The 18,877-nt window shown below is 51.3% G+C and overlaps 1 protein-coding gene across 1 annotated transcript in view; it reads left to right on the top strand.

Annotated features, from left to right (window-relative positions):
- Positions 1 to 2,300: 2,300 nt before the first annotated feature.
- RAPGEF5 (Rap guanine nucleotide exchange factor 5) overlaps positions 2,301 to 18,877 on the top strand; it is a 107,742-nt gene continuing 91,165 nt past the window's right edge. The window contains exon 1 of the mRNA XM_074269493.1: positions 2,301 to 2,584. Within this exon, the coding sequence (XP_074125594.1) occupies positions 2,348 to 2,584 (237 nt within the window). The 5' untranslated portion in view covers positions 2,301 to 2,347. The remainder of the gene's footprint in view (positions 2,585 to 18,877) is intronic.

Raw genomic sequence — 18,877 nt, 5'->3', positions numbered from 1 at the left:
ACTGGAAAGGACCTTTGAGATTGATCATCTAGGACCATGGCCCCATTTTACAGATGAAGAAACCAAGGCCCAAACGCTTAAGTGACTTGCCTCCTTCCACCGAGAAATCAAGTGGCAGAGTCAGGTCCCACGACCCTCGTTTGGTCCATCACTTTTCCTGTGTCATACGGACCCTCCCTCCATGCATTTGACTGCTCCCTGCCACTCGCCAGCTCCTTTGAGAGTGCTTTCTTCCTCCTGGGGGCCGGCTCAGTCAGTGACAGGCCGGGCTGCCGGTCAGTCTTTCAGTGGCCGGGCCGGCGCTGCCGTCCTGCCTCAGAAGCCAGATCCCAACGGCCCTGGAGGAGACACGAGTCCTGGCTGCTCTGAGGGGATTGATTACTGGGGGGACTTCAGCCCTAAGCCCCGCCCCACGCCTCGAGGAAATGGACAAGATTCAGCATTTGGACATCTCCGAAGTTCATCCTCAATCCCCCTCTTTGCTCATGTCACCTCATCCCGGAGGTCACTGCAGCAGAATTCGTGCCCTGGCCCAGGCTGGGGTCAGCCAGCAGAGGACCCGGATGTCTAACGCGGCCTTAGTCGGAGAGACCACCTGGAGAAGGAAGCGGAGCCCGCCCCCGCGGCCTCCCTAGTACAATAAGGAGCCCCCGCGGCCTCCCTTGCACAGTAGGGAGCCTCCTCGGCCTCCCTTGCACCACACCTTGCCCTCGGCGACCCCTTTCAGAAAGCTTCTTTCCCGCTGGCAGAACTGCTAAGGAAGGGAGAAAGTGCTCTCTGTTGGGGAGAGAAGTAGCCGCGGGGGTGAATTTTAGGGCTCATTGCAGGCCTCCCCCCCTCACAGCCCGAGGGGCCGGGAGCTGGAAGGCCTTAATGCGTGTTTGTTGAGTGAATCTGCAAGTAAGAGTGACGGGCTTCGTGTCTTCTGCGAATTCGCTGCCAGAGATGGGCCGGTCTTGCGCTCCTTTGCTGTGGGGACTGAGCGGAACCGGGCTGGCCCCCCGGGGTGTGTGTGCGTGTGTGTGTGCTGAGATGGGCCACCTGGGGGAGGGGGGCCAGAAGTAGATCTCCGGCGAGTCCCAGGGCTTCACGCACTTGCGTCCCGGTGTTTTGGGGGCCAGGAGAACTCAGTCTCTCATTTAAATGGAGCTGCCTCCAGGGGCAAATGCTGGGCCCGGGGAAGGATCGGGAGGCCGGAGCTCGAGGCAGCCTCCACGCAGCCTCCGAAAGGAGGAGGATGAGGCCGGGTTGGAACGGGCTCCATGCGGCACCTCGGGCCTCCCTGCGGGGAGAGCTCAGGCTCCGGTGCCCGACCGGCCCGGCCGGTCCCCCGACCCCGGGGTGCCCGCCTCTCCCGCCGGAAGCCCGAGGTTTCCTTGGGAGCAGAACCGGCTCCTGCCCGGGCTCCGGCTGCGGGCCTGCGGCCATTCTGGCGGACTGGAGGGTCTTGGGGCTCACGCACCCCCCGGGAGACGCCATCCCCAAGCCCCCCGAACCCCGTGGCACTTCTGGCCTCCAAAGAGCCTCTCCCCTTCTTCCCCGGAAGGTGGCCGGGAGGCAGCTTCTTACTCCAGGCCAGCAGCGCGCTGCCGTGGGGCAGGAGAAGGAGTAGGCTGGAGTCGGGAAAAGAAGGCCCGAGTTCGAATCCCAGTGCGCTTTAGTCCCTCTTGCGCCGCGAGCCCGTCACTTTGTTTGGGGCTCAGTTTCCTCATCTGTAAAGTGGGTTCGTGCTTGAATGGGAGGAGGGGCTCTGACGGGCCGCTCTCCATCAGCCCTTCCAGCCACGGAGAGGTGACGGGCCCCGGGGCCAAAGTCCGAGGACACGGAGGGGCAGCGGTGGCGGGACTGCGGGGAGGGGCGGGGGTCCAAGCTGGAAAGAATGGGGGAGAGCGGCCGGTGGAGTTCCCAGGCTCGGGCCCCCGGGGAGAGGAGCGCGGGGCCGGGTGGAGCGGTGGTCCGGGACGGCGGCGGGAGGAGGGGCTGGGAGGGCCAGGGTGGATTTCCTGCACCTGGGATGAGCTCACGCCTTGCCGAGCCCCCCTCCCCCCCGGACAGCCTTCCTGTTTTCTATTGTCCCCCCTCTCCCCCCCCCCCGCCCGGCCGCGTCCGGCAGTCCCGCGGAGCCCAGCGCGGCGCCGAGGGGGGCGGCGGGAGCGGCAGGTGGGGCGGGGCCTGCGCACCTGGGCCGGCCGGGAGGAGGCGCGCCCGGCGGGGACTGGGCGTGGGGAGCCCGGGAGGAGGAGAAGGAGGAAGAGCAGGGGAGCGGCGGCTCGCGGGGGGCAGCGGCTGGCACGGAGCCCCGCGCACCCGCCGCAGTCCCGCCCCGCGCGGGGTCCGGACGCCGGGCATGAAGATGGCTGTGGGCGCCGTGAAGATGCAGCCCCCGCCCGCCGAGAGCCCGGAGCCCGCCGAGCCCGGGGCGTCGGGGGGGAGGCGGCAGCTGCGGCCCGGGGGGGGCCCGGGGGCCCCGGAGCCGCCGCAGCCCCCCGAGCCCCAGCTGCGCCACCGGCTGCGGGACCTGCCCGCGCTGCTGCGCAGCGGACTCACCCTGCGCAGGAAGAGGAGCGCCGGCGGCGGCGGCAGGGTGAGTGACCAGGGCCGGGCCCCCCGCCGGCCGGGCCGGCGGCGGCGGCGGGAGGGAGAGCTGGCTCGGCCCCCCGCCCCCGGCACGTGCAGCCGGCCGCCTCGAGCGGGCGCGGGGGCTCTCCCCCACTGAAGTTCGGGAGCTGGAGCGGTTGGGGGCGGGGGGGGGGGAAGGTGGGGGCGCCAGCTGTGAGACTTGGGACAGATTGGAGCCTCTGTGGCTCGGGCTGGGGAGGCTCCTTCTCCCGGCAGCCTCCTGCCCTTCCCCTCCTGGGGGGCACGCTGATCGCCCCCAGTTCCTCACAGGTCTCTGGACCTGCAGGTGGCTTCCCTCCCTCCGGAGACTGGGGCCCTGGGAATGGGGGAAGTGTCCCCTGGGAATGGGGGGGTGTCCCCCGAGTCTGGGTGCTTTCTGCGTGCAGCCCCTGGGGGGGGGGGCTGGGGCTGGGAAATTTCCGGCTCTGCTCCCGGGCTGCTTCTGGGTGCCTTGTGCAGTTTCTGGCCCTGGGGCTAGTGCCCCTCCCCCCCCAGCCCCAAACACCTCTTGCTCCAGCCGGGCTGCGGAGGTTCCGACCGTTCTCTGGGCTAAACTCGTCCGTCCGGGTCACCGAGCTCGGAGCCGAGCAAGGGGCCGGGGGCCGGACCTGTTGGGCAGAAACAGGAGCCGGCGAGCCAGGGGAAGGGGCTGTGAGGGCACATCTGGGCTTGCCACTAGGGACACGTATCACCTTGGACATGTAACTGCCTTTCTCCGAGCTAAAGTTTCCCTCCTCTTTCAAAGGAAGTATTTGCCCTAAGGGATCTCTAAGCTCCTCTATAGCTCCCGAGGAGGTTCCCAAGCTCTTTGAAGGACCTGGAGTTTTCCAGGGGTCCAATTGAATCTTGCACAAGAAGCCCAATCTTGCACAAGAAGCCCAGCCGCGTCCTCTGCCTCATAATGATCCCTGCCCCTGATTCAGGGCCTTTTCACCCATGATCCAATGCGACCTCCCGGTACCCCACCCCGAGCAAGAGACAAGGTTACTTTCATTTCCCAGGTGAGGAAGTGACCTGCTCCCAGTCATGGTGCCTGGGGTGTCTGGGGGAGCCGAGCCCAGTAGTCCTGGTTCCAAGTCCCACATTCTGTTCCCTAGAACACATTGCGGCTCATTATTCAATGGCTACATGGGCTAAATTGAGAGAGAGAGAGAGAGAGAGAGAGAGAGAGAGAGAGAGAGAGAGAGAGAGAGAGAGAGAGAGAGAGAGAGAGAGAGAGAGAGACAGAGACAGACAGACAGACAGACACAGAGAGACAGAGAGAGAGAGACACGCTCCTGGGAGATTCAGGGTTAGGAGAGCAGACCTTATTTGTGGGGCAGGATGCAGACAGGGAGGGTTAGTTAGTGTGCACAGAGTCAAAGGAGCACATGGGCTCTTGCTTTTATTCTTGGCTGTGTGGATGTGGCCAGAGGGATTCGACCAAAGTATTCCTTTCATTTGAATGTCCATGTTGGGCCCATAATCCTTTGCACTGACAGGACCCCTTGCCCAGCTGTAATCCTTCTGCACCTCTATGTCTCAGAATATTTCTTTTTCTTCAAGGCTTAGCCCAGGGGATCTTGGGAACTAGAAAAAGCTGCCAAGATCTCAAAGGATTTCTTTTCCAGATCTTCGTTTGACAGATGAGGAAACTGAGGCTCCCTTGAATACTTTGTTTAAGGGGAAACCCAGTCATGGAGGATCTGGAGGCCTGAGTTCCTCGGGCTTTGCTTGTCCTGCCAGGACAATGTCACCTCCCTGAGGACAGAGTCTGGCCCTCCTTTTTATTCTCACTGCAGACTGGCTAGGACAGTGTCTTGAATCCTGCAGGGCAGCTTCCAAACCAGTTATTCCAAGGATGAGGGACAATGGGAAGGAATGGCTGGCTCCCTGTTCCCCTGCCCAGATGGGCCCAGATGAAAATGGCTGGTTCCAGAGGCAGGGAGGGGGCCGGTGTGGGGAGGAGGGGGCTCCTGGAAGGTGGAAAACCCACAGGCTCCTGAGTGGGGCCGAGGCACACGCTGGAGGCGAGGAGGGCTCGAGCTGCGCCGACTTTGCAAGAATCTAGGGAAAAGTAGGTCAAACCTCATTCCTATTATCCTTGACAGTTACTTTTTGTGGCAGAGAATCTGAAGACGAGGCTGCAGCCAGGCTGTCTATGGCAGGAGCGACGCCGAGCGCTGCAGCATTCAGCCGCCTCCGGGAGCAAAGGCTGCTGGGGGTTCCCTGCTCATTCTGGAGGGTAGAAATCACCTGTGCTTTGAGGTCCTCCTACTACCTGATGGGAAGTGGAGATTCCTCAGGCTGTCATCCAAGGCCTTTCACTGGTCTTTCCAGCTTTTCTTCATATTACTTTTTATATATGGCACTATCATCTCCCACCTCCATACCTTTGTGCTAGGAGGTTGTGCCTCCTACCTGGAGTGCCTTCCCTCTTCATGGTTCTTTTAGTCTCTAGTTTCCTTCTGGCTTCTGCTCAGGTACTTTTTCTCATAGGAAGCTCCCTCCCTCCCTCTACTTCCTTCCCTCCTTCCCTTATTCATTTCCTCTCTTCCTCCATCTCTCTCTACCTTCCCCCTTCCCTTCCTTTCTCCTCATTTCTCTCCTTTTTTCCTTCCTCCCTCCTTCATCCTCTTACTAATTTCCCTCCATAACTCTCTCTCTTTCCTTTTCTCTTTCCTTTCTCTTCTTCCCTCCCTCTCTCCTTCTCCTTTCCTTTCTGTCACTGTCTCTGCCTCTCCCTCCTTCCTTTTCTCTTTTTTTCTGTCTTTCTCTCTCTTTCCCTCCTTTTCCCCCTTTCTCCTTTCTTCCCTCTCTTTCTTTCTATCTCTTCTTCCTTCTCTCTCCTTTCCCCCTCTCTCTTTTCTCCTCCTTTTCCCCAGAGAACCCGCTCTCAAGCCTGGCTCTGACTCCCAAGTGTCAGTAGGGATAGGGGAGAGAGTGTAATTACCTCAGCACAGATCTATCACTTCCTCTGGGAAAGGACATTGGATGGGACGTTTGCTGGAGGAGACAGCTTTCTGAGATTTGAGAAATGGGAGCCTATTTTAGGAATATGTGCATATTTGAGTACAGTGAATGGAGCCAGACCTGAACAGAGTGGTTAGCCTGACTTTGGTGGAGTGTTGCACTTTGAATGAGCCAGACTTCTCCCCCATCCCGAACCAAAGGCCCATTGGATCGAGGAATAATGCTGGATGGGCCCTCAATCCAACCCCCCCCTTTTATAGAGGGGAAACCAAGGCTGAGACAGATGAATAGACCCACCTGAGCCCTCATGCAGGAAGTATTAGAGGGAGTCTTTGAATCTGGGCCCTCTGCCTTCAGAAGTTGACTTGTCTCTACTATACCCTCCACCTTTTCCACATCAATATTCTTCCCATGATGCTGTGGAGAGGCAGGGGAGGCCAGATTCTCAAGAATTTGAAGTTGTTTTGTAAAGTCCAGTGCCTGCACACAGCAGGCACATAATAAATGCTTATTCTCTTAAAGTCTGTGGTAGGCATTATTTAGCTATCACCTGTTACTGGTGGAGACAAAGAATGGGAGCAAAGGGATGCATGTTTGGAGCAGAAGCTGGTGCAGGTGGTTGTGGAGCAAGATGGCGACCATAAGCAGTGGATGGTCTTTATGTTCCTCTGATAGCTGCTCCATGTCAGAGCTAGAAGGCTTCTATCCCAGATGGGATCTGGAGGACAATGATGGGAATCCCTTGAGAACAGCCCTGCAAGAAGAGGTGCCATGGGTAGGTCAGGATCTGCAATGTTACAGGGAATTCCGGGATAAGTGAGTGCACAGGCTATCAAGGCATCAGTGCATGAATTTGAGGGGTCTCTTGCTTGTTGAGCATTAAGTTGGATAGTCTTGAGCTGAACATCCATTCCGTCCGCATCCAAGAGCCTTTGTTTGGGGCTCAGTGGAAGAGCAAGGGAAGGGACGGGCAAGTTTCCTTGGCTGGTGGCAAGGGGCAGTGGAGGACCTTTCCAGGGTGAGAGTAGCTGGGGGTGTTCAAAGTCTTTTGGGAGGATTTCAGGTACTTCCTAAAAGCTCTGCGTGACCAATTCCTCCTTTCACTGCAATGTTTTGCCCTTCCTGCTGACTCCCGCTCTGTGTTTGGTGGCTTCGATAACATCCAACTCTTCACGACCCTATTTGGGGTTTTGTTGGCAAAGACACTGGAGTGGTCTGTCACTCCCTTCCCCCGCTCATTTTATGATGAGGAAACTGAGGCAAATGGTAAAATGACTTGCTCAGGATTACACAGTCAGTGTCTGAGGTTGGATTTGATCTTGGGCTCATGAGTCTTCCTAACTTCAGGCCAGTTGTTGTGTGCACCATGACGCTCCTAGCTGCTCCCGTGTCTTTTTTTCAATGTCATTATTGTGCTGTGGTCCTGAGATCTCTGTCTCAATGACTACACCGTTCCGGGTAATCTTCATCTCCTACTGATTTTCTATTACAAAAAGTCAGAGCTGAGATATGGAGGATGGATCACCCCAAGACTGTAGCCTTCTTCCCAAGTCATATTGACGATATCGTCTCTATATTCTTGGTAACGACCTATTTTTATCATCAATTTCCAACATGACCACTCCTAATAGACTTCCTGTTGACAGAGGAAACAGCGTTACAACTATTCCCGTACCATGATTTTCCGAGATGCTCGGCCCCATCTGGAATGGACCATGTTCTGTCTGATCTCTGGCCTGCCTGGATCAGAAATAAGATTCCCCAAGCCAGTTGGGATCAAGGTTATCCCATATGGTTTGTGAAATGCCTGGGTGCAAGGGCAATGGATCCCCAATTTTTATTTATCTACATACGTGTATGCTCTTCTCCTACAATGGACTGTAAGCTCCCTGAGGGCAGGGACCAGATAATTGTATCTTTGTATCCCTGGTGCTAAATACAATTTAATAAAAGTCGTAGGTACTTAATAAGTGTCTTTTGAATTAATGAATATCCAGTGAATGAAGGACTAGATATCTGTTTAATTAACATCCACCACTAGACTCACTTATCTGCCAAGTAAGAGCAGGATAAGATCTCGTGGAGTCTCACATTCGAACTGTTGACTTTTTCAAATGAGCTGTCTCAGCTGTCCCCCTGGATCCCTGGCAGGGCGCCAGCCCACACCTCCAAATTACAAAATTATGTTAATCAGGACATAATTAAGGGAAAACACTATGGACTCGGTGTCTCGGAGAGAAAAACAAACCCTGACTCCTGGGGAGCCACGCTCTTTTTAAGGAGATTAGGAAGGTCTCATAATTTCGTGGGAAAGCCAGGAGAGGCAAGGCTCCTTTAGCTCAGGTCCAAGAATTTAATTTTTTTTAAGGTTTCCATGACTGCCACTCCATTCTATGGGTTTCCTTTGGGCATCTTGTTGTTTTCATTTCAAAAGGACTCCAAGAAGGGTCTGTGGAGCTTCCTCAGCATCTGTGCTACAGAGAAGGCGAAGAAGGGCCCTTGGTCTTCCAGATGCTTTGTGCTGGTCCCCACCAAGGGAGCCTTTCCTAAAGCTGAGCCCCCCTCCCCCCAGATTGGGCAGCCTGGCAGCCGAGCATCAGGGCATTCGCTCTTTCCTGAGCTGCTAAACTGGCATAACGTGTCGGCAGGATTTTGCTTCGGGAAGGGCCGACTCCAAACGGGGGCGATTGGAGGAGGCGTCGAAACCGTGACCACGCGAGTGTAATGGATGGAGACAAGTGTGCTTCGCAGATGCCATTCTCTCTTAACTTGACAAGGCGGTAATTGGGGACTCGGGCAACTGAGCCAGGGGAGGAGGTTTAAAATAACCCAGGAGTCGGGTCCACAATAGCCCTCCAGTAATGGCATGCTTCTGCTGGTGTGGGAGCAGTGTATCAGGAAGTGCTGAGGCAGACAAATAATGGTGTCAGGCTGAAGCCCATCCCTTCTTCCCTTCTTTCCTCTCCCTCCCTCCTTCCTCTCCTCTCCTTCCCTCCCTTCCTTTCTCCTTCCCTCCTTCAATTCCTTCCTCCCTTCCTCCCTCCTTTCCTTCCTCTCTCCCTCCCTCCCTTCTTCCCTTCCTTCCTCCCTCCTTTCCTTCCTTCCTCTCCCTCCTTCCTCTCCTCTCCTTCCTCTCCCTCTCTCCTTCTTCTCTCTTCCCTCTCTCCTCTCTCATTCCCCTCTCTTTTTCTTTTTCCCTCTCCCTCCTTCCTTCCTTCCTTCCTTCCTTCCTTCCTTCCTTCCTTCCTTCCTTCCTTCCTTCCTTCCTTCCTTCCTTCCTTCCTTCCTTCCTTCCTTCCTTCCTTCCTTCCTTCCTTCCTTCCTTCCTTCCTTCCTTTTTTCCCTCCTTTCCTCCTTCCTCTTTATTTTTGTCTGTGTATGGTTTGTGTGTATTTGGAAGTGAAGAGACATTCAGGACATCTCCCAGATTTTTCTTGGTGCAGAAACTCTTTCTTTTCACTGATCCATTCAGATAGATTCATTTTACTAAGTTGTCAGGGCACTGGAAGTTTAAGCATCCAACACAGTCTCTGGCACATAGTAGGTCTCTGCCTTTTTGCATTGGTTATCTCCTGGGCCTGGACTGCTCCTCCTCCCTTTACAGAGAGGAGCTTTCTTCATGGCTTAGCTTAAGAACCTCCAGTTTCATGAACCATCCTTGATTCCAAATTCCCTTAATCTCCTAGTTCCCCCAGCGGAGCCACTTAAAATCACTTTGGTATGAGCATATGTGTGTGTGTGTGTGTGTGTGTGTGTGTGTGTGTGTGTGTGTGTACTAACATGTCCATCCTGTTTACTATATTAGCACAGAAATTTATGGAGGCCAGGGGCCATTCATTCCATTTGCCATTTGTATTGTGTGATGTGATTGCTTTTTGGAAGTGAATTAATTCAGTTCAGTTCAGTTGAATTGAGTGAAAAAGTCCATATGCCTATAATCTTAAAATCTATGCAAACTCTGAGAGATTATCATTAAAAAAATGACTTATTCAGACTCCTAATCCTGTGCTTCTCCAGTCACAAATGAGTGACACGAGGCTCTGTGCTTGCTCCCATGCTTTTTTTTCCCATGAGGTTTTCAGCCATCTTGCCTCCTTCATGGAGAACAAACATGGCATCATGGTCAGGTATGGCACAGAAGGCAAATTATTTAACTTGCAAAGGCCAAGCTCCCTCTCAAGGTCTCTCTTGGGAACTCTAGAGTGTATGACATGGGACACCCTGGCGTAGGACGGCCCACATGGCGTGCCCTCTTCAGAGTGCTCCATGAGCAAAGCAGAATTGCATCAGCTCAGAAGAAACCCAAGCTGCACAAAGCTCGACGCGCCCCCCCCCCCAAATGTTCACAGGGGCTACTCCTGTGCAATCTGTGTTAGAGCACTCCCGAGTCGTGTGGCTCTGACCGGCCACAGCTGGGCACATGGTTCCTTGACTCTAACATGGGGACGGCCCTTTGTTGTTCTTCCAGAACGAGGGACAACTTGGAGCCACCAATTGGGTGAGGCGATGTTCCCTCAACCTTAGGAACAGTTCTTTTTAGCTCATGGTAGGCTAAGCCCGGGGCTCATTTTCTGACCAAGGTTTTGGGTAATTGCTAGTAGCACCAGTCCTTATGTGCTCAAGAGGGTTTGGGTATCAATCAACAATCCTTCCATGGCACCAGCTACATTTAAGATCCAAGAATGACCCACTCAGGAAGTGATTGTTGACTAAACTTTCTTATCTTCTCTTCCTTGCTCCCTCCTCCAACCCATCCTCCCAGTAGAGTAACTTCAGCACCTCAGGTCCGTCAGTTCATTAATGAACAAATGTTTGGGGAGCCCGGATGCTGAGCTCAGCTGCTGCTTTGGAGAGGGAAATTCAGCTCACGGCTACAATAGCTTCTTCTCTAGTTGTGATGAATTCCCAGTAAGAAAATGTTCTTTCCAAATAGTGAAACTGTGTGAACTGAAAATCAGGAAAGCTCTTCTTTCCTAAGTCCCGGATAAATGAGGAGGTAAACGAGGCAGCTGACTCGGAGTGTGGTGAGCTTCATTTGGGCACTCCTTTGAAATTGCTTAATTAAAGGACAAATTCATGATTATGGGGTTGAGGATGGGCATGGGCACTGCATCTATGATTTTTTCAGTAGAAGGGACTCCCAGGTAAGGAAGCTCTCTCCACCAATGCTGATTACGACCCACTCTGCCGCTTGTAGTTTTAGAGATCTGCTTAGAATTCGGAGAGCTTTGGTGACTCGCCCAGAGTGACTTATCTATCACATAACTACTAAACGTCTGAGTTGTCATTTGAACCTTAGAGTCTTCCTGACTCCAAGACCAGCACTGAGCCTGCTCAGTGACTCACATACACACCTGTGGCCTGGGAATAGAAAATTATTGCTGTAAAAATGATACATTAAAAAACTCCCTCCCCAATTTTCTTTGAGCATTGTCAAGAACATTCATTGTTTCTACATGAACGTCTATACTGTGTAGAATCCTTCTCCCTTCCCACTTTATCATTTCACAATTTCTCCTCAGTGAGAATCAATTTCTCTTCCAAAAGTGAGTTTTAATCTGTGATTGGTGGGATGAGGAAGGAGGGACCAAATCATTATTGATTTATCAGTCAAAACTTATTAAGCACCTACATGTGAGAGGTCCTGAGCTAAGCGCTAAAAACACAAAAAGAGGCAAAAGACAGACCCAAAGAATTTTCAGTCAATCTAGGCTGACAACTCAGATCCACTTTGAATAAATTTAATGTTTAAAGTCACTGTCGATTTGTGGCCAACCCACTTATTTTGTTATTTCACATATGTCTTGACCAAGTACAATTTCAGGCTTTTTCCCTTGATGCTGCATAATGGCATGAGATAATTCAGTTTTAAGTCAAGCTCTAGAGAGGATAAATGGGAAATAATTCACAAAGGGGTGGCCCTGGATGAAGAGGAGTTGGAGGAGCCCTTCTGAAGAAGGAAGGATTTTAGTTGGATTTTAAAGGAAGCCAAGAGGCAGAGAAGAGAAAAGAGAAGAGAAGAGAAGAGAAGAGAAGAGAAGAGAAGAGAAGAGAAGAGAAGAGAAGAGAAGAGAAGAGAAGAGAAGAGAAGAGAGACAGAGACAGAGAGACAGAGAGACAGAGAGAGAGAGAGAGAGAGAGAGAGAGAGAGAGAGAGAGAGGGAGAGAGAGAGAGAGAGAGAGACAGAAAGAGAGAGACACAGAGAGAAAGAGAGAGACACAGAGAGAGAGACAGACAGAGAGAGAGAGAGAGACAGAGACAGAGACAGAGACAGAGAGAAATCTTAGCAAGGGAGATATCCAGAGCCCAGAGATGGAGGGTCATGTTCAAAGGAAAGCCAGGAGGTTGGGATCACTGGATTGAAGAGCATGCAGTGGGGGTGTAAGAAGACTGGGAAGGCAGCAGAGGGGTAGGTTATGAAAGGCTTTGAATGCCAAACAGAGAGAGGGTTGTGTATTTGTTCCTGGAGGTAGTAGGGAGCTACTGGGGTCTCTTGAGTAGGGGGTGACACGATCAGACATGAACTTTGGTAAGATCACTTTGGCAGCTGAAAGGGAAATGGATTGGAGTGGGGAGAGAAATGGGGTGAGCAGCATCCTCCTCCCCAACAGATCTGCTTCAGAATGGCAGCCATGCCAACGGAGAGAAGGGGCTGAATTCAGGGCTGAAGTCGATGTGACCAGCTCCATAAAACTTTCTACAGGGTTTCCCGGGTCAGACACGGTGGGTTTCCTCCCACTTGAGTTGTGAGCTCAACGCCCCGTGCTCTTCCATAAATTCCCTGTTTGTTTCATGCAGGAGCACAAGGGAATATCGATTTAGATGTGACCTTTGCAAGTCACCGTGATTCATGTGTGGGGTTGGCAGAGCTTTCCCGGGTGTGACTCAGCCCATGTGGGTGTTGCTGTTGGGAGCTGGGCTTTTGTTCCGGGGCTGTGGGATTTTCACTTTTCGGTGTCTTTCTATTGGTTGAACAACTTTCCAATGAAACAGTCGCTCCTTGACTGTGGGGTGCTCTTTGAGGGCAGAGATTCTATTTGCCTTTCTGGATATCCCAGTGCTTAGAGAAGGGGGAAGGACAGGAAGGGAGTGAGCATATCTATAGGTCCTACTGTGTGTTAATTATGCTAATGTTTAGCACAGTGCTTCCACTCACATAGTCAGTGCTTAATAAAAGCTTATCCTGGTGCCTGATGAAGAGGAGACAATAAATGCTTTTTAACTGACTGACTGACAATTGTCTTTCTAGCAGAGAGTTTCACAGGGCAGTGGACTTCTCCCTGGATGCTCTAAAATAGAGAGGGTGCTTGATAGTGCTTATATTCCTTTCCCAGAGAGAAAAAATCAGCAACTAGCTAACAAGAATAACTAGTTAAAAGTCTAAAGCCCCCCCCCATGGCATGTTTTTCCCCCTGCTTTAGGGCAAACTTGTTCCTATTCTGCCCCCTACTCAGCTTCTGTCCCAGGCAGCAGCCTCCCAGGGTCCACCTCAAGGCCTTGGTTAATAAACTAATGCATGCATCCCCTCTGGGTTCTCACTAGAAGCAGGGAATGAGCTGGTTGCCATTTTGGGGCTCAGCAGTGCCAGGAACGGGGTCTTGTGGCCATGGGGCTGCCCTTGACATCATTGAGAAGCACTGATGTCTTTGGAGCATCTGGAGGGATGAACGGACCCTTCTTGTTCTCATCACAGTCCTAGGTGTTTTTTTTTTCCTAAAAAACCCTTTTTTTCTTTTTCTAAAGAAGGAGCCCTGGGGGTGGGCTCATTCAGCCCCCTCAGTTTACAGCCCTATCAGTAGGTGTTTATTCTTGATGGGCTTTAAGGTTGGCAAAATACCTCACACTTAAAAAGTCATTGGGATCATTTAGAGCAGGAGTTCTGAAGGGTTTTTTAATGTATTTCTTGGACCCCTTGGGCAGTCAGTCTGGTAGAACCTTCAAACTCTAGGATTGTGTTTTTTAAATGAATAAAACAAAATACACAGAATTATAAAAGAAACCAGTTATATTGAAAGTTATCAACATATTAAAACTATTTGGAAACCGAGTTCATAGATCCTAAGATAAGAACTTCCACCTGGAACACAGCCCTCAGCCCACTTCCTCCATCTTCTAGAAGAAACTGAGTCATCTTTGTATTCTAAGCACTTGAAATAGGAAGCCAGGAAGCACTTGACAGGTGTCCATTGTAACCATTTAGTCCCAGTCCACATTTAGACAAAAATGTCATTTTATGACTATCTTTCATCCCCCCTTATCTTCATTTCATTTCCGTCCTTCTTCCTAATAGACCTTTGGTCATAAAAAAGGTTGTAAAAGAAGGTGGGGAAAGGACTTCAGCAAGACCAATGCATCAACCATATCTGGCAGCACACACCATCCTCTGTACCCATAGTCCTCCACCTTCGCAAAGATGAACATTTTCTCCAGTCTTCTCTGTGGTAAAGCTTAGACATTATAATGATGCAGACTTCAGTTTTGCCTGCTCTTTCCTCCAAATCCCCTTATTTTACAGACAAGGAAGCTGAGGAACCCCTGGTGTGCATGATTTGCAGGCCATCCAGGCTTTTCCTTGCTTGCGTTCATCCCTTATATTTGTAGCAGGGAGAGGGAGGCTGGTGAGGGAGGACTTGGCATTTGCTTTCCTGTGATACGAAGGGGATCATTGCAGTGTTTTCTTAATCTTTTGACTCAAACACCAGTGTTTTGTCTTCCTGCGTGAGTTGGAACACCTTTCATGCACTGCTTTGATCTTACACAGTTTTATCAGCGTCTGATGAGGGAGATCTGAAACACCCGACTCAGCTGCCACCACCAAGCTGGGGAACAGCCTTTCTTGGTCCCGGGTGGGAGCTCTCCATGGTGGGAGCTTCTGCCCGCTGACTGGTCTTGGTGTTTTTGACTCAGATCGTAGCTAGGGAGCTGGAAGGAACCCTCAGAGACAGCTGGACCTACTCTGTTATTTCCAAAACAAGCGAATGATGGCCTGCAGATGAGGGGACTTGTCCAAAATCACCGGAATGGCCAACCTCACATCAAGCACGCCTTCTGTAGCACCAGAAGATTGATGGGAGCCGTTATTATGGTGGCTATTATTAGAGGAGGGAAAGATGAGGAGGCTTTTGGGAAATTAGGCAGGGCCTTTAATGACCTCCAGCCTCTCCTTGAAGCCAAGGCCCCTTCTTATGAATAAGGATGTTATCCTTTCGGAGTCATGGGATTGGCCAGGTACAGTAGAAAGAGAAAACCTGGGTTCAAATCCTCCCTGATTCTTAGTGTCTGAGGGTGACTTTGCAGACCTTCTATTTCCTCTTCTGTAAAGGAGCAGGCTTGTACTTGTGGCCCATCGAGGTTCCTCTAGTGCTTCCTTGGTAGCTGGAGTTTCGTGGGTTGGGGAAAACAGCACTCCATCCTTCCTCCTCATGCCCACTTGTGTTTAACTTTAGCAGTCAAGTGATGTCTTTGTGCAGAGATGGTGCCTCAGTACAGGCAGGTCCCCCCACACACACACACACACTCTAGGGCTCTCAGTTACCAGCAAACCTGCTTCAGCTTAGCACGAGGATGAAAGGAGAGCAGGGCAGAGGGACAAGGCGGGAGCACAGGTGAGGGAGAAGGTCACGTGGGTCAGAATCACAGTTTTAGAGCTGGAGACCTTAAAAGAGAGTCTGATTCCCTCATTTACCAGAGAGGGCTGTGAGAAGCAGAGAGAGTAAATGGCCACCCAGCTAGTGAATGTCTGCGGTGAGATTCAAACCCAGAATTTCCAACTTAAGTTGAACAGTCTATTCACTATACTGGCCTGTCTCTTGTGTTAGTAACATAGCACTTTGAGGTTTGCAAAAGGCTTTACATTATTTCTCACTTAATTCTCAAGACAACTCTAGAAGTTATATTGGAACTTCCATGGTCGAGTTCCATTTTCCAGATAAGGAAATCAAGCCTGTGAGGTGTGCAAGGTCACTGACTAGTAGGTATCAGAAGCAGGATTTAGACCTCATCTTTCTGAGCAAGTTCATCACTTTGTCACTCACCAGAGATGAGCATTTCAGGACCCTTTGTGGCCCCCAGGAACCTCAATTTGGATCTTGACCTGAGGCTAGGAATCAGCAGAGCAGCAGCAGTGTGATCCCATTCTCTCTCTTTCTCCCTCCCCTTCTAGCTCTACCTCTGTCCTCACTCTTTTTATATTATTTCTTCCTTCCTTCCTTCCTTCCTTCCTTCCTTCCTTCCTTCCTTCCTTCCTTCCTTCCTTCCTTCCTTCCTTCCTTCCTTCCTTCCTCCCTTCCTCCCTTCCCTCCCTCATTCTCTTTCTTCCTCCCTCCCTCCCTCCTTTTCTACCTCCTTCTCTCTCCCTCTATCCCTTCTTTCCTCCCTCCCTCCTTCTCTCCTTCCCTCTCTCCTCTCCCTCCCTCCTTTTTTCCCTCTCTCCCTACTTCTCTTCATCCCTCACTCCCTTCCTTCCTCACTCCCTCACTTCTTTCCTTCCTTCCTTCCTTCCTTCCTTCCTTCCTTCCTTCCTTCCTTCCTTCCTTCCTTCCTTCCTTCCTTCCTTCCTTCCTTCCTTCCTTCCTTCCTTCCTTCCTTCCTTCCTTCCTTCCTTCCTTCCTTCCTTCCTTCCTTCCTTTCCTCCCTCCCTTCCTCCCTCCCTCCCTCCCTCCCTCCTTTTTTTCTTCTCATCCTCTCTGTGTGTGTCTTTGTCTCTCTCTTCCCTCTCTCCTCCTCTTCCCTCCTCTCCATCTCTCCCTCCCCATCTTTTCTTGTCCTTGTTCCATTTTGCTCCGAAGAGAAGAATGCAGCAGGCTTTGCGATTTGGGGCTGGATCCCAGAGCAGACAAACTTATCAGATCCTGAACGACTGCACGGAGATTCTTGAAAAATCCAGTGCTGGGGGAAATCACTGTTGCTGTCACTGCCAAGGGATGATTAAGCCCTACAAATCTAGCCCTATTCGAATTAAAAGCAATCCAATTTCATCTGCATGGTGAGTTGGACTGTGCATATGGTCCAGCCTTCTTTCTGACAGCTGACAATGTGCCCCAGCGTTCTGCTTCCTTAATATGAGACCCCGAGCAGGACTCCCTTCCCCGAGCTAGGTCGAAGGGCCTGCCACCTCTGGGTGGAATGATTGGGAGAAGAAGCAGTCATACTGCAAAGGCTGCCATTCCACAATACTTTTAGGTTCAATGTATGTTAACTCATCTGAGCCTTATGACAACCCTGAAGTTTTTACCCACATTTTACAGAAGATGACAATGGTGCTAAATCATTAGCTGGGAAGTGTTGGGGACAGGGTTTGGACCTCTCTGTCTTCCTGCCCCTGCGCCCGGCCTTTTTCCCACTCTAGCACATCTGGGATGGGAAATGGTGACCAAGGAGGGATCTTTGCTCCCGAGGGTCACCAGCATGGTGAGGGGAGCCTCGGGGCACTTGGTTGTTCTGCCCTTTCTCAAAGCCATGGTAATGTTTATGGGAAAATTGTTCCTGGAGTAAGGAGTGGAACGTGGTGATGGGGAGAGGCGTCATGCCACAGTAGGGCAGATCACAAGCTATCTAGGGAGGGAGGCTGAATGGGAAGCAAGGCCTGGGCCAGCCAGAGACTGTGGGGCAGCTGCATTTATTCACCATCAACACACCTCAGTCCTGAGGCCAGATTCCCAGAATGAGTAGATTTGGTTTCCCTGGAAAAGGGGTGTTTGCTGGAGGGCTTGTTTGAGGTAGGGAGATGGGACAGCAGCAGCCACAGGGGGGATGGCCAGACCTCTTTCTCCTATGGAATTGGCCACTCTTTGTTATTCTCACCTTCAGGCCTAGATTTCCTGGAGAATGCTGGACTTGTCCTTGAGAAAACTCTGGTTCAAGTCCAGCCTTTGTCACTTCCTAGCTCTGTGGCCCTGAGCAAACCCCTTTTCTCTGAGCCTCAGTTTCTTTATCTGTAAAATGGAGATGATGATATAAAGCCAGCTTATCTCACTGGGTTTTTATGAGGGTTTGAATGAGATCCTGAACATAAATCACTTTGTAACCCTAAAGTATTTCACCAATGCCTGTAGTCACTTAATTCAACCATCCTCATATTGATTCTTGCCACTTCTGGTCAGTGTCTTGTGTGAATCACCCACTTCCTGGCTCACCTGAATTGAACTCTGGAAGCCATTGACCTCGACGTGTTTCTTTTTCTCGAGTGCCTCAGTCATCCCTCTTCATCTCTTCTTGTGTCTTTCTGTGAGAAGTGGTAACCAGAGCGCCCCAGAAATGGCAGCCAGTGGCTTCTGAACCTCGGCTCGTGGATCCCAGCTCCCAGGAACATGCAGCCCCAGGGGGCTCCTTAGGTCTCATCGAGTCTTTCACTTAGCTTTCTTAGAAAGCTGCAAAGTTGTGGTGAAGCTCAAAAATAGCTGAGACTTCTGGACGGTCTGGGAGAAAATAGCTGACAAAGGATGTGGGCCCTGTGAGCCCTGGCAGTGATGACTTTTAACTGGCAACTTTCAGACTCTTTTGGTCTCCGTCAATTTAGGGGTGAGATAAATGGGTGGGAGCCAGAAGCACTGGGCTACAGTCATTGTGGGAGGCCACAGACCCTTCAGGGGAGAGACAAATGAAAGAAACTATGGGACAAAGTTCAAGAGACTTAAATCTACCACAAAAGAGAAATAATGACAATGGAGAGGCAGTGTAAAATAATTTAGTCCAACGAGCGCTTAATAATCACATGCAAAGGGTGGGGCGATATCCTAGGCAATGGAGGTACCAAGGCAAAAATGATCCGTCCCTGTCCTGAAAGAGTGTCTGCTCTGTGGTGGGGGTGGGGAGAGAAGAGAAAATGGGGACAAAGAGAAATCAAGGCAAATAATTTGGGGGTGGGATAGAGGGGAGTTCTCACAGACACCTGATAGGTGAGCTTTGGAGGGAGCAGGGGATTCCAAGAAGTGGCAGGAGAGCATTCCAGATGGAAGAGATGGCTTATGTAAAGATGCAGAGGTAAAGTGATAGTAAGCTTTGCATAGAATCAACAAGAAAGACCCTTCTGGCCAGACAGTTAAGTGTGTGGGTGGGATGAGAGAGTCTAGTAAGATGGGTTGGAGCCAGATTGTGAGGGGTTTAAACTGTCCTTAAGAAAGAAGAGTTTGTTCTGTTGTCCTAGAGGCAATAGGGAGCCAAGGAAGCTTCTTGAGAGGGAAAGTGACATATTCAGATTTGTGCTTCAAGAATGTTAATTTGGCAGTTGTGTGGAAGATGGATTAGACCTTTAACTTGGGGCCTCAGATCTGGTTTTTAAGAAGCATTTTAATAATTGCATTTCAG

Source organism: Sminthopsis crassicaudata, chromosome 5 (genome assembly GCF_048593235.1).
Source record: "Sminthopsis crassicaudata isolate SCR6 chromosome 5, ASM4859323v1, whole genome shotgun sequence".
Taxonomy (NCBI): domain Eukaryota; kingdom Metazoa; phylum Chordata; class Mammalia; order Dasyuromorphia; family Dasyuridae; genus Sminthopsis; species Sminthopsis crassicaudata.
The sequence above is the reverse complement of the archived record's forward strand: the minus strand, read 5'-3'. Positions and strand labels throughout refer to the sequence as shown.